Raw genomic sequence first — 14,998 nt, forward strand, 5'->3', positions numbered from 1 at the left:
TTATTTATGAACTAGCTATAAGTAAACAAAAGTGCTTAAAGGAACGACTGCTTGTGTTCATGTTTAGAAGAACACGTATGAATACTGTCACCCACTGGGTTGTTGACATTGCAAAACTCTGCTAAGCATTGCTTATTTTTCTCTAAATCAATGATGATAATTTGGTTAAGTAATGGAGTGAAGTTGTGGAAAAAACAAAAACACGCACACTCTTCCTCAGAGAGCCTGTTATTGTCCATGAAGGGAGTGGAAACACAAGAGCCCTAAAGTTTAAGCATGTGTCCAAGTGTGTGTTTGTGTTTGTGTGTAAGTCACTGGAGAGGATAAAGAGCCATTGTCTGCAGCTGGTGCATCCCCCTACTCCTCCTCTGTGCAGCTGTGAGGAAATCAAACGCTCTTCTTTTCCTCCTCTCTGCCTCTGTCACAACCTGCTGATGCCTTATTAGGTCATCCATGGTGATGTGTAGTGATGGTTTGTTTAGAGTAGTAGGCAAACCGCCAAGCTGTTACATATGGAGGAATATCCTACATGGCGCCATTGTGACGCCCAGTAAGAATGTGAAATAATATATTTTTCATGAGTAGCAGTGATGAAGAGAACTGATGAGGAAGACTCTGGATTAAAGTAAAAAAATTATAAACAATTGTTGAGATGGCGAATAAACACATTGCATTAAGAGTTTTTACTTAAAATGAACAGCATCACAATGGCAGCTGAATCATTAGTATGCTGCCTTGGATATATTTTATTCTTTTTTTAGAAGATACTGTTCAGCTTTTGTAAGATTTGTCCTGCTAATTTTGATTCTTCTCTTCCAAGCCTTCCTGCTACAGGCATTCATTAATTATTTAGGCCTATTATAGAAAGAGAGGCCACCTCATCTTCTTGTTTAGGAGATCAGTCACTGTAAAACAGGGTCTTAATATCATTTTAATGAAAGACAAAAGTCATTAGATCTGTCTTATCAAATATTGGTGTGAGTAGCATTAATAAATCAGCATTCTCCTTGGATATAAAATAGATCTTACTTTAACTTTGAGATGTTCTGTGACAGGATGAATTAAAAGCTGAAAAGTATAAAGCAGATCAGCTTTTTTGTAACACACTCAGCCTTCCTGTTATCTGCTAGAAACACTCTTTCTTGCAGTCTGAATGAACCATAGATATTTCTTGGAATAATTTCTTTTCACATCTGTTTTCTCCGGCTTTATTTTAAATCCTTTTCTTCCCTCAGTCCCAGTTTTCACCTCAAAGAGTGTTGTAAATAACACAATATTATTGCTCTTACATACAATCAATACATTTATCAAAAAGAAAAAGAAATTGAATTTGGAGTTTCCAGCTGGTCTTAAACATCGGCAGAATGTTTTTGTTTGCACAATTTAGTCCACCTGCTGAGACATATAGAACTAGAGTGTTTTTCTGATCATCACGCAGAATCTGAAGATACAACTCAAAAAGAGCAGAAAGCCATCATTTGATTATGTGATTTGTTCTGTGATTGTAGAGAATAAAAGCTGTCTCTCAGTGAGAAATGCTTCCAGTAATTTATTTAAGAGTGTAACATGTGGAGGTGTATGCAGTGGGTGGCCTGAGTGAGAGCGTTCAGAATACCAAAGAAAAACTGGTAATTGTGCTTTAGGAAGCACATTTTCACAAGGCATGTAGTTTAGTTTCTCTCTGTGAGATTGAAGAAGAAAACTAAACTCTTTATCGTTGTTTATATTCAGTTTATATTCTACTCAAGGTTTTAAATTTGTGAAACTAAACACAAAGCATACAAGTATAGAAGTATTTTAGTTACTAAGCAAACATAAATTTAAATTTGAGGCCAGTGGCATGTTTTATTGAAGCTGAATTAGGAGCAAAACTGGACTTACAGATATAAAAGTTCACATAAAGCATTTTCCCAGTGTTGAAGTAAAATATAAAAAAAAACAAGATTAACAATTACAGAAATCGGGGCCGGATTTACAAGAATTGTGTTCCCCTGGGCTGGAAGCAGTTTTAGTGCCCTATCCACTAAACAAAAATTATTTTGCTAATGCAAATTAAAGTACATTAATATGTAGTCCTATACATAATTCGGTAGAAGCTGGTGATACCAACTGATGATGGTAAGTTTAATAACTCCATGTTGTTCCCTCAAAACATTATAACAACTTCATAATTTTAAAATACTTGGGTATTTTTTATATTCAGAAATCCCCAAATATTATTACAACTCCCCTGATATGGGTTGATGATTCTTATATCAAATACAATGTCAGCAAAACACACCTTCCTTAAATAAAAAGAAAAAAAATCTGTAGAGCCAAACAAAAAAAAAAATCTTCAGCCATGGATTACTGCCTCTGCAAGCCCTTCTAAAGGCTAACCCGGACAGTATAGTAATAATAGTAATGTACAAGACTATATACATTACTATACATTATATTATGAAATAAAATCTTTAAAACAGTAATATCAGACTCATGATCCAAGGGATGTGCAACTGAGTCTGATTTTTTTTAATTATTACATAATGTCTATGATTGAACTTTAAAAATATGGACTATTTTTAATATCAGTGCAGAAAAATAGATGTGCAATAAGAGCAGAAATGTTGAGTAACAACAGAGTAGATGATTGTGTTAAAGCCAGTAGAGGCTGGTTGATGTTTTTAGGAGCAGTGATGGTTATAAAGTCTGACTGCTGCTGGGAGGAAGGATCTGCAGTAACGCTCCTTTGTGCATTTAGGACGCAGCAGTCTGTCACTGTGTTGGACGATTGCAAAAGATTGCGATAAAATATGTTGAAATTTTTAGCTGAAACATGACAAACTCTACAAGTGAGTTAGGTAATAGTGGAAGTAGACTTCATTTTAGTACATTTTCAGTCCTCTTTTCCAGGATTCTGTTCATTTAAAACATTATATTAGAGAGTATATTTGAACTAGGACGATCAGAACCATGAATCGGATTATAATTTCTGAGTGTGTAATTCAGAGTTAGACCATGAATGGATGCTGGGTGGTTAAAGTCGCTTGAATGTGTGCACCTTTAAATTTCTCAGCTCCTCCCTCTTCTCAGTGACAAGCCCGCAGAGCTTCTTCTTTAATGCATCCAGAGGAAATGACAAACCAGAGGCTCTCTGTGGGTAGGCATGTCAAATATTAACACTGATCCTGGGCTTTAGCCTCAGCCGTTCAGCCTTAACTCACATGTGAATGCGCTAAGTGGACATCTGCGGTCCAGCTCGTTACTCTGCGGACGACCCGCGGGTGGGGAGGGGGGGCTGGAGTGGACTCGCTGAATGGACGTCGATGGACTGGACTGACATCCACTTCAGTCGGACCGAGCGAGGGAGCGAAAGAGAGCTCTGCATGTTCAAGTTTCCTGCTCCAAACAGAGCGGCATCGCGGTGTGCGTGTTGGATGCGTGTGGAAGTGCGTGTTGGGTGCGCAGCGCCCGCTGGAGCTGGAGCTGGAGCTGGAGCGGCGGCGGTGCTGGAGGTGGAGCGAAGTTTAACGCCGTGATTTTCTCTTTGTTTGTTTGTTTATTTTTTCGCTCGATTCCCTCCGATTCTGTTGTGTCGCCATAATGTCCCGTAAGTGGACAGGTGGGCTAACGTTTCCCCGATGAAAACGGATCATCTGTGCAGAGGCTCAGTGATCGTGACTGTGATGATGATGTCGAGTAAGAGCGTGGAGTGGCTGCAGGACGAGCTGGAGTCCGGGGCCGGCGCGCTGCTGCTGCTGGACTGCAGACCCCATGAGCTGTACGAGTCGTCGCACATCGAGTCTGCCATCAACCTGGCCATCCCGGGCCTCATGCTGCGGAGGCTGAAGAAGGGAAACCTCCCCATCCGCTCCATCATCCCCAACAACGAGGACAAGGAGAAATTTGTCAAGCGGTGCAAGACGGACGTGGTTCTCCTGTACGACGAGGCGACGTCGGAGCGACACGAGTCCGGGCTGGGGAGCTCCGTGATGGGGCTGCTGCTGCAGAAGCTGCGGGACGACGGCTGCAAGGCTTTCTATCTGGAGGGTAAGAGGTTTATTTACACTTATTCTGTCAGATTTGAGGTTATAACTTGTCACTTTAAACACACATGGTACCAGTTAGTTCCTGAACAATCATATAACATTTGTTAGGTGTTAATCCGCAAACTAAAGCTGTAATTAACTAGAAATGAGTCTGACTTTATGGCTTCTTCTCTTGGTTATTAAATACAGCATAACAAACCTGACCCTTCAACTTGAACTGCCTTCAAACTTTGATCTTCCTCGCGCATTTTATTCCCCTAAAAATACAAAAACTGAGTTTGTTCAGAAACTATACTACTCATGAATGCATGTTTGCGTATAAACACCGTGTGTTTAGTAGAAATAGCCCCGCCATGTTGTGCTCCTTCAGGAAAAGGCAACCTTTTTTTTTCATGAATGGAGAGAGGAACCAGGGCGCACGGCGTTCTTTAGAGAGATCCCCCCAGCTCTACATTAAAGAAAATGCAGCTTTTAAACCCGACGGGTGTAACAGAGTGGACCTGAGTGTATGTGAGCCGTGGATAATGGATGTGTTTGACGGGGAGTCACAAGCTTGGCTGCCATTCACAAAAAGTCCACTGAGCTGTGAAGTGTTGCTGCCGAGCCTGGCTGTCCTGATTCTCCGCAGCGCTCAGCTTTTCTCAATGAAGCGCGTCTGGCCGCCTTGTTTTCATGCTTATGTTCAAGAAAATGACACGTTGTTACCCTTTATCTGCCTGATCACTGCGGAAGGACAGACTGTTGTTTAAAGGAGATCGAGAAACACACCTGCTCTGTCAAGATATTTGATTCGGATTCACTTGCACACCCATATTATGATCTATGATTTGCTACACAAACTTGAAAAATATAGAAATTTCTTTCCTTATTCCTGGCTCGACGGATATGAGGAAAGATAAGTTTATATTTAAATGATATCCTGCATTACAACCTGAATGTTTGCCAAAGAAGACATGCTTTTCCAGGATTTTTCTCTATTTCTAACACACCAAATGTCCTTTAAATAATCTGTGCTTAGTATAAATTATTACATCTTAAATCTGAAAGGTTTCTAAGTGTTATTGCTCCTCTGTTATCCAATCCAGTCAGGTACCACATCAAAAACTAACTTCATCATTGCATCATTACTCAGAATGGTAAATATTTGTCCTCTATTTTATAAAGACTGGCAGACATTTTTTAATTATTATTCTTTCAGCCCATAAAAGTATTGAATTTGCTTTTATCCTTATGCAGGAATAAAAAAAAAAGGAAAAATGTTTCTTTATTCCTTTCTTCTAAAAGTTTTAAAGATAAATACAAGGCTTTGTACACCGACCCACACTTGAGTGACATCGTTTGTCATGAGCTTGTCTTTCAGGTCTGATCTGCCATTTTCCATTTTGAGAAATGTATTTTCTTTTTGTTATATAATTTAGAAAAAAACATTGCATGTTCCTTGATAGTTGTAAAAACTCTCAAAAACAAAATGAATGGATCTATGCGTCACATGTCCTTAACTGTTATGTGATTACTTTTCAATATACATGCTGCTGGTTGATGTGGTGGGAGTTGATTATCCTGATACATGAGTGAAATTTTAAGAAAGTAAGATTTTTTTTTAGCATTTTATCAGCTTACAACTGGGTGTAGGGAAACTGGTTTATTCTGATCTCTGGCCAATTGATTGGTGCATCAGTCTAATTATTCTGAGCGACTGAGACAAATAAATGTTTAGTCATTAAAAGAAAACAGCAGATTCAGTGCTTTGGTCCTGGGGCCAAACACTGGACTGGTGTTTCTTTAACTGACTCCAAATAAAAGAAAAAATAATTTAACATTTTTACAAACAACAGTTATTGTATTAAATATTGCAGACTATGTCGAAAGAAGCAGTGATTAGTGTTGGTTAATCCAGGTTCGATTTCTTGGGTTGTTTTACAGATTTTGAATCAGATCCAGGTTAGTGCTGCTTTTTCCACACTTCCAAATCAGAAGCTAACTTCAGTGTTGTGTTGTCTCATAGTTTATGAAGCATATAGATAATAAAATGTTTTGGAGTTTGATGCCAAGATTTTATGAGATCTGACAGAAAATTAGAAAAAAATAAAATAAAAAAAAAAAACGTCTCATCGTCCACGGTAAAGTAATTAGTATTTATTTATTTTTCAGCTTTCACAATGTAAAAGCAAAAACAACAGCGAAAAATTAAATCAAAGGAAAAACAAGATATAAAGATGGATATTAAAGAAAATAAACATAAGAAAAACGATAAAGGGTGCGCAGAGCACCAGCATTTCAGTAAATGTATTTAATTTCAATAATTAAAATCATAAAATGAAACTTATCACCCATAATATTTCAATAATAAAACAATTTCATTAGTTTTTATTGGAAGTCCCAAACATGAATTTTTGATCTAACAAAACAAGGAGTGTGAAGTTAGAGAAAATGGTAATTTAAATGAAGGGCTGCTGCATTTTTTATCTTTATTTGGCTGAGATTCATCTGAGCTTCAGCCTTGATTTGACAACAGCAGGTTGGAACAGATCAAGTTAAAATAGATAGATTTAGAGCATGTGAGGGCCAATAAGGTCAAAGGTTTTTATAAACAAAGAGGTCAACGATTTCTTGAGGACTAGAAGTTGGCTTCATAGTTTTTAAAGTAAAAAGTGATCATCAAAAAGGATGCAACAGCGGAAGGAAATTAAAAATTTGGGCTGATAAATTTTATTTTCCTCTTCAAGCAGCTGTATCAAACTGAATGATTACTGCCTTTCATGGTAGATCAAGTATAACATTTTAAAATGATGTTTAAATTACATTTATTGTATTTTCTTAATCATCTTCAGGAGGATTCAACAAATTCCAGTCCGAGTATCCAGAACATTGTGAGACCAATCTGGACTGCTCGTGCCCCAGCAGCTCCCCGCCGACCTCGGTCCTGGGCCTGGGCGGACTCCGCATCAGCTCTGACTGTTCGGACGGAGAGTCCGACCGAGAGCCGAGCAGCGCCACGGAGTCGGAGGGCAGCCCGCTCCCCAACAACCAGCCCGCCTTCCCCGTCCAGATCCTGCCATACCTTTACCTGGGCTGTGCCAAAGATTCTGCAAACCTGGATGTGCTTAGCAAGTACAACATCAAGTACATCCTCAACGTCACGCCCAACCTGCCCAACATGTTTGAGCACGAGGGAGACTTCAAGTACAAACAGATCCCTATCTCTGATCACTGGAGCCAGAACCTCTCGCAGTTTTTCCCTGAGGCCATTTCATTTATTGGTAAGTGGAGGCAGCATGTCCAAAATAGAGAAAGGTTGAGTTAAAATTGACCAGAGGAATTTCAACTTTTGCACTTAAAATTGTTAATACTGACATGTGAAGTCGCTACCAACTCAAAACTTAAGATTGAAAGCGAGCTGTGAGTTTGTTTTTCAGCCTGTTTTGGTTTGACTCTGTCTGATTTAGAAGGCAGTTCTGATTTGCAGACTGTGAACTACATCAGAGTCTGAGCTCAGAGAGGAATAAAACCAGACATCTTTATTTATCTTTATTTCTCTCCATCTCTAATGTTACATCATGCCACTTTCAGGGGACTTTGAAAACAAAAGTCATATCTCTTTTTTAGGTGCTCATTTATGCCTTGCTGCAGAACAACCACTTATTATTCAGAGGAATTCAGAACTTTACTTATTCAGAGGAAAAATGTGGTGTTAATGCTATATTTTTTAAGAATGCATTCATCTTCATTGTCCAAAATGAATCCACATAACCAAAAGTTTAAATGTTTCTCCCTGAAAAACATAAATAGAAGAAAAATGTAGCCACCATGGATTCTGAATGTAATACTCTCAGCTGAAGAATCTACTTTGTGGTTGTTTAGTAAACTGTTAAAAGTATTGACTTGTGACAGTAAATTTACACATACATGGATTAATACCAACCACTTATTGATGAAATACAGACCATAGAAATGCACTTTGTTCTGCTAAACTGTCCTTGTGGTATTTTGCATAAAGTGTGTCTGAAAATCTTCAACAATCAAATCCAAAAAGTCAAAGTTTAGTGATGCAACTTCAGCTGCAAAGACAAGTGTTTTACTGCATCATATCTCACTTCATTTGGACCGCGTTAAATGGAATTACATTTTGAAGCGTCATAATTTAAAAAGGACAGAAAGTTGCTCTAATCTTTTTGCATTATTTGACTTTGTATCAATCGATCAAGCTGATTTGTTTAACCTATTTCAGCAACAAGGCAGTTCAAAGGGCATGTACAGTTTACTGTACATTTGAGGAAAAATATTCATTTTAAGTAAAGTGTACAACATTAGAAAAATATGTAATTGTAATATGTAAATTAGCGGCAAACTCTGGAAATTCAAGAAATTACTGAATTTTGCAATGGAACATCTTCAAGAAGCACAACTTTTCCTTTTTGTTTTTGTTCTTCAGGCTTAATAATCTCCAGGAAGTTTTGGATTACTTCTAAATAATAAGTTTATCTTTTTTGCCTAAATATATTCTTTATAAGTTGTGGTGAGTGTAGAAAAAAAACGTTTTGTTGTTTTTGTTATTAAATTACTTTCCATGAAAAGCTTTGTCATCCATGAGGTTGTAAATAAAACATTGATTCTTTGAGAACAGAGTCATAATCGTGACTTTTCCGCTCATCTGGTTCGGTTTTCTGCATTTCCCTTCATTTTCTTTGACTTTATTCTGAATGAATGAATTCCCTGTGCAGGCCAGGATTTTTATACTAATAAATCTCCTTAGGTGGGAGTGAGTGTGACATACGCCTGACCAGGAGGTCATGGCAGATTTGGGTCATGCTGATGTTTGATGGAGCTGTCTGCCCAGCTGTAATGTGCAGAGATTACATCAGATCCTCCTGGTTGTAGTAGGGTAATTAAGGAGACACGGATGTGTCAACAATCTACTGCCGGAAAGCTGAAAATTCCTTGAAGAACTAAAACATGTTGTTGGATGTTTATGCAACGACGTAGGAAGAGAAAGGAGTTTGTTATTCTGGTAGTTAAGCATCTTGATAAACGGGGGATTTTGGCATTGTTGTGGTTCCAAAGCAGCAGTAATGCAGCTCAGCTCTCAGATCAGTTCCAGGAGATTAACCACTGGTTATTTATTCCACTTCTGAGCCGTCTGGAGCTTGGATAGATTCTCCTGACGATGATTTTTACACCCATCTCCCTACTTTTTTTTTTTTTCGTCGTTGTGGAATGTGAGCATACATCACATATAAATTTAATTTGGCATCAGCGCGGCTGCCTCAGTTCGCGAGCCAACTGACCTCAATCCTCCAACAAGGGAAGCAGTCAGAGAGAGCGAGAAGAGGCTGAAAGAAAGGAAGGAAAGAAGCACTTAACTCTCGCTCTAATGGCCTCTGGATGTGAGTGCTAGGGCTCGAAACTGATAGGTGCATGGGTGCAGCCGCTTAATAATGTAGGACGCTTTTTTATTCACAGTTTGCTTCAGACAGAGAGGTGGAAGGGAACTCGTGTTCTACGGTGTCATTGAGAAAACCAGTTGTGAGCCGTATCATTTAGACGTAACATTTAAATAATAATTATTATGCAAATTTTAAAAATGACATATATTTTTGTTCTCAGTGTTTCCTCTAATGCATCGTAACAAAGATGTTTCTAATAAGGAGACGTAACAGTCGTACATTTACCCCAAAACTAAATATTTACCAAAAATCCACAAACTGCGGACAGAAAAACATTAGAGTCAGTCTGTAGCAAAATGTATTTGATCTAATGAATGCTGGTAAAGAGGATGTTTTAAAGTAATAAAATAGTCATTTTAAAGTCAAAAGTCATCTATAAGATTGCCAAAATAAATTAGGAGTAGAATGGATAATAATGTTGTTTATATTTATGAATATTTGTCATTATTGATTGATAAATTAACTTTTTGGTTTATTTTAGCTCATTTTAGAACTACCTCCAGATTATTAAGTAATAAGCCTTATAGAAATGATTAATGTCGCAATCCAAAAATTATTAGCTTCCTGAAAGCTAATCTGAAAGCAGATTCTACAAATATTTTAATTTAACCACTTAAAGCCTTCTTATACAATGTCAAAAAATACATTAAAATTATGTAAATAAATGTTTTTCTTATCAGAAAACAGCTTATTGTCTAAAATGCAAAACCAGCTTTATATGATTGTGCACTTGATCATTTGTCACATCTGCAGAAAAAAAAATGCTTCTAACATCAACATGTGAAAAAGTTAAGCCCTTTTGCTGGACTCATCATCAATACAGTGTAGGCCTAATCTGTTGGTTAACTGATTGATTGGATATCAAAAAGTGCTTAGTAGGAAATTTTTGTTTGCAGAATTTAAACCAAGTTAAGCTAAAACTTTTTCCAAGTGTTTATATTATTTGTACTTTTTTACTGCTCTTAATATGTCATTTGAGTCTGCATACTCCAGTTAACAATTAATTAATCACTAAATTACTCGGTGAATATTTTAATTATCGATTAATCATGATTAATTTGATTCATCGTTCCCGCCCTGATTGTTTGCATTTTAATGTATCAAAGTAAATCTCGAGTTTCAAGGTAATCTTCTAATTTCTTTCTATTCTCCTTTATTCTCTCTCCCTCTCCAGACGAGGCTCGTTCCAAAAAGTGCGGCATCCTGGTCCACTGCTTGGCCGGGATCAGCCGTTCAGTCACTGTCACCGTGGCCTACCTGATGCAGAAGCTCAACCTGTCGCTCAACGACGCCTACGACTTTGTCAAGCGGAAAAAGTCCAACATTTCCCCCAACTTCAACTTCATGGGCCAGCTCCTGGACTTTGAGCGGACGCTGGGCCTCAACAGCCCCTGCGACAACCGCGCCACTTCCCCGCAGCACGACCAGCTCTTCTTCACCACCCCGACCAATCACAACGTGTTTCAGCTGGACACACTGGAGTCCACTTGAGAGTTTGACTTGAGACTGTCTCAACCCCCTCTCTTTTTTTAAGAGGTAGGAGGTAACGAGCGGCTGCAGTGGGAGGAAAGCAGCCGGTTTTATTGAAAGTTTTCGCCTCCTGAGGCTCCTGCTCCGAGAGCCTGGCCACAGAGCTGCTCTGGAGCGACCGGAGGGGTCACTGAAGCCAAGTTTAAGAAGATGTGAGAGGAGTTTCTTTAACCCAGAGCAGTGGACTGTGGGTTTACATCTGAGCTGTCAAGGCTCGACTAAGTTGACTGAACGACCGCAGCAGAACTGACAGCTTAATACAAAGAAAGGAAAATGGAGGATCCACAGAGACGACGGCATTGGCACTGTCATGCTGAGCTTGTTGTCGTCTTGTGGAGAATCTGGGATTTACTTTCTCTACTAAATGTAGAGTTTTTTTAAAACCAAGGAATTTAACACACACACACACTTAAAAAAGTATGTAAGTTTGTACTGTATGTAACGTACAACGCAGAACATGTATGAGAAGTCCTTAACAAATTCAATATGTCTATATGCATTTTTGTATATTTTTATGTACATTTACGCACAGATCTGTATGTTTATATAATGATATACTCTTTATCTTTGTCCAAAAACAAAGTGATTCAATCTGAAAATGGCTTAAGAGATTGTAAAACTAAAGAAAGGGAAGAGTTGTTGGAGTTTGTTTTTTTTTTCCCCCCCAGACTCGTTTTTAATTTTTTGTGACACAATGCAGTTTGCACAGTGGTGTAGCCGACATAGATGTGCTGGCACTTGATAAAGAGACATTCAGAGAAGAGGAAGAGCAGACAGAGGAGAGGCCAGACCCAGGCTGCGACTAGTCCGGACAGCTGCGCAGTGCAGTGGGGAGGGAACGGGGACCTGGAGTCCCGGACTGAGGTCGGGGGTCTGGATGAAGGTTGGAAGTTGGCTTCCCTCCCCATAGCACTGCTCGCTCAGCTGCCGGTGAGGAGCCACGGGGTTGTGTCCACCAGCTTAGTCGTTTCAGCGAGAAACCAAACTCTTTTGAACTTATTTCCGTTATTGCATCACAAGCTTGTTTTGCCAAAACTGGTCTCTGCCCGCTCAGACTCTCATGTTTTTCTTTGTGGAAACTTCCCTGAGAGCAAAAGGAGGAAGTGATTAACGGTTCAGAGCAACTTTTTTGGGCACCTTATCTGAGCGGTCTCGCTTTTGCCAAAAAGGACACCAGGAAAAGGGACAGCAGGGGCGTAATCTGGTGTTTGTGTTGTGGACTGGGACCGGCCTCAGAGACAGACTGCACTGACTGTCCCTTCACTGCATTAAGGGACAGCAAAGGAGAAGGCTCTTAGTAAGAATCACCCATTTCATTTAAGATAGTTTTAAGCCTTGGCTGTATCACCAGAGAGATATATTAATAGTGAAAAGGGAATTCAAAGGGAAGCCAAATAATCAGAGCTAAAACAAGGCAGTCGTCAGATTTTAAAAGCTAAAAGTAGACAGGAAATGTTTGATTGACTAATACTTCCTTTATTTCTGGAGATGCACCAATCAAGTTTTTCTGACTTCTTCTCAAACTTTAGTGCCAATTGTGACCAATGAAGATTTTCTTTCTTTCTTCCTTTCTTTCAGGAATTGGGATTAAAAAGAACATCCAGCTTCTCATATAAACTGTAACCAGCTTTCCAGTTCATCCCCACAGCATGATTCTGCCACCACCCGGTTTCACAAAATGCAAACATTTACATACCAAATAAGATATGATTAGATTAGATAAGATTGTAAAAACACAAAATTAAGTGATTTTTCCTGATTAATTTATAGTCTATCTTACAGATTCTAAGTCTTTTAAAACCACATGACCATTTAGAGTTGACATTTTCATTTTAGCTGTCTTGTAACTTCAAAGCTTGCAACTGAATGCAACATTTAGAAAATGATAACAGGCTGTATTATGTGGACACATTTAAAAAACAATAGTCTATTGGGCATAATTCTTCAGTTTTTTCTTTTACTCTTTCCTTTCTTTCATCTGGGCTTTTATATTCCTTTGCGGAAAATGAATCACTACCAAAAATGAGGTTTCAAATTGCTGAGCAGAGCCATTCAAAGGAAAATTTACCCTCTTCAACTCTGGCCTGACCAATTGGTGCATCTCTTTTCATTTAGCTGATGATTTAAAGCAATTTTTCAAAAAATATAGTACAGGATGTTTAAATCCAAAGTGATTCTCTCGTAAATCAGGAACATTTTTCCATGAAGCCCAGCGTCTATCAGTAACTGATTGTTAAAGAGCAGATGTGGACGGGGTCTAAACAGAAACAAAGCTCCTGGGTCTCTGTGGGAAGCAGCATTTGGATCGCCTCGTTGGTTTAAAGCTGGCCTTATATAACCTTTCTAACGCTGACTGTTCAATACTCTTGTAATCGCACTTATTAAAAAATATTTCTCTGTTTTTTTTTGTTTTTTTTAAATAGGAATACGGTAATAGCAGAGAGGCACGCTGCCTTCTTACCGTAACGGGTCACACGAGGTCCTCTTTGTTACTCTGCAGTATATCAGAACACCTTGTTTTGCAGAATTTTGTACATCTAAGACCTCAACGTTTTTAAATTCCTCTCCTTTTGTATGATATCTGCTCTGTGTAACTGTTCAGGATCCTTCGGGGTCATGAGCTTTTGGACTGAAGCACCATTTCACCTGGTGCAAATGTGTCCATCATCAGAGGCCATTGCAAACACACACACACACCCCTCCACACGCCTACACACCCAAAGCTTTACACAGCCAGAGCTGTGCTTCAGCATGCCAGTATTTGTCTCAACACCCAGCTTAAATAATTACAAATGTTTTCTTTTTCCTCATATTTTGATATAATATGCTATTCCTGTGGCCTTTCAATATTAATATACTGTATAATCTCAGTATATGTATACATTTTGAATTTATATGCAAAGTTGATCTCATATTACGAAAACAATACGATCGAGGTTCCTTGTTTGGATTCGTATCCCATTTACAATAAAACGGTGAGCAGCGAGAACTTGATCATTTGCACCGGAGGACAGGAATATTTCAAGGCGCAGCTTTTCTATTTAAAGAGAACACGGTTTATTTTGAGCTGCTTTCTTCTGAATAGTGTTTTTTTGTTGTATGGTTTTTTGTGTGTGTGTGTGTGTTGGTGTCTTTCTAACATCAAAAGAGAAATAGAGTCATTTTCTCTGTTTGTAAATTTCCCAGATCACGGGAACGGACGTTTCCGTGTCCTTAAACTTGTAGCTACAGTACATGCGCTTGAGAGAGGAAGGTTGTGTAAAAAATCGAGAGCAGATAGAGGAGCGGGAGGAGGCGGTGCCACGATAAAACAAAATGAAAGGGGGAGTGAATGACTTGATAAATGTTACCTCAGTGAGGAATTCTTCAGGGATATTGTTTTTTTTTTTTTGTTTTCTTTTCTTTTTTGACAATGCATCTTGCATCGTGTTACAGCTTAAAAGTCACGTTGAATAGCTGTTTTATTTTGTGCTGTAAGCGTTTTTTTAAAATAATGATAAAAAAAAAGATGCAATCTGTCTCTGTATAAAAAGGACGGGCATGTTAACCAGGGCAGTGTCACCTTTCTGTCTACTGAGAGAAAAGTGATTGACCTTACGTATTGTACAGTGTATGGAAGCAACTCAAGACATGTTTATACAGCAAATAAATCTTGAAATATTTTTTTCTTTAACGCGTGTTCCTGTTATTTCTGACCACCAGGTTTATGTTAAAATATTTAATCACTCATAAGTTTTTATAATACCTTCCAAACTCTAGAAGAACACATAAAAAGAGCCTGTATGATAACAATTTTGTGCTTAAATATTATTTTACCAATCAAAGCAGTTTTTATCTGCATGCTGCCAAATTAGATCAATATGAAGAGATTCAGGATAATTTAATGTTAAAAAGTATTCATCAAATGCAGAAAGAGCTATTTATTCATATCTTAGCGGTGTGTTAATGGGTTTTATCAATACATTTGGGCACAAATGGCCATTTAAGGACATTAAT

At 38.4% G+C, this 14,998-nt stretch overlaps 1 protein-coding gene across 1 annotated transcript; it reads left to right on the plus strand.

Annotated features, from left to right (window-relative positions):
* The first annotated feature begins 3,028 nt into the window (after positions 1-3,028).
* dusp7 (dual specificity phosphatase 7) lies at positions 3,029-14,675 on the plus strand. Its single transcript, XM_005796966.3, has 3 exons — positions 3,029-4,029; positions 6,860-7,288; positions 10,647-14,675. Exons 1-3 carry the CDS (start codon positions 3,621-3,623, stop codon positions 10,961-10,963), a joined length of 1,155 nt encoding a protein of 384 aa, XP_005797023.1. The 5' UTR covers positions 3,029-3,620; the 3' UTR covers positions 10,964-14,675.
* The last annotated feature ends 323 nt before the right edge of the window (positions 14,676-14,998 follow it).

Source organism: Xiphophorus maculatus, chromosome 20, assembly GCF_002775205.1.
Source record: "Xiphophorus maculatus strain JP 163 A chromosome 20, X_maculatus-5.0-male, whole genome shotgun sequence".
Taxonomy (NCBI): domain Eukaryota; kingdom Metazoa; phylum Chordata; class Actinopteri; order Cyprinodontiformes; family Poeciliidae; genus Xiphophorus; species Xiphophorus maculatus.

Bases quoted from the DNA above. Each gene is read 5' to 3' on its own strand.
- dusp7 (XM_005796966.3), top strand. From the start codon at position 3,621: ATGAAAACGGATCATCTGTGCAGAGGCTCAGTGATCGTGACTGTGATG. The intron at 4,030-6,859 runs GTAAGAGGTTTA...AATCATCTTCAG, and splicing joins CAAGGCTTTCTATCTGGAGG to GAGGATTCAACAAATTCCAG. The intron at 7,289-10,646 runs GTAAGTGGAGGC...CTCCCTCTCCAG, and splicing joins TGAGGCCATTTCATTTATTG to ACGAGGCTCGTTCCAAAAAG.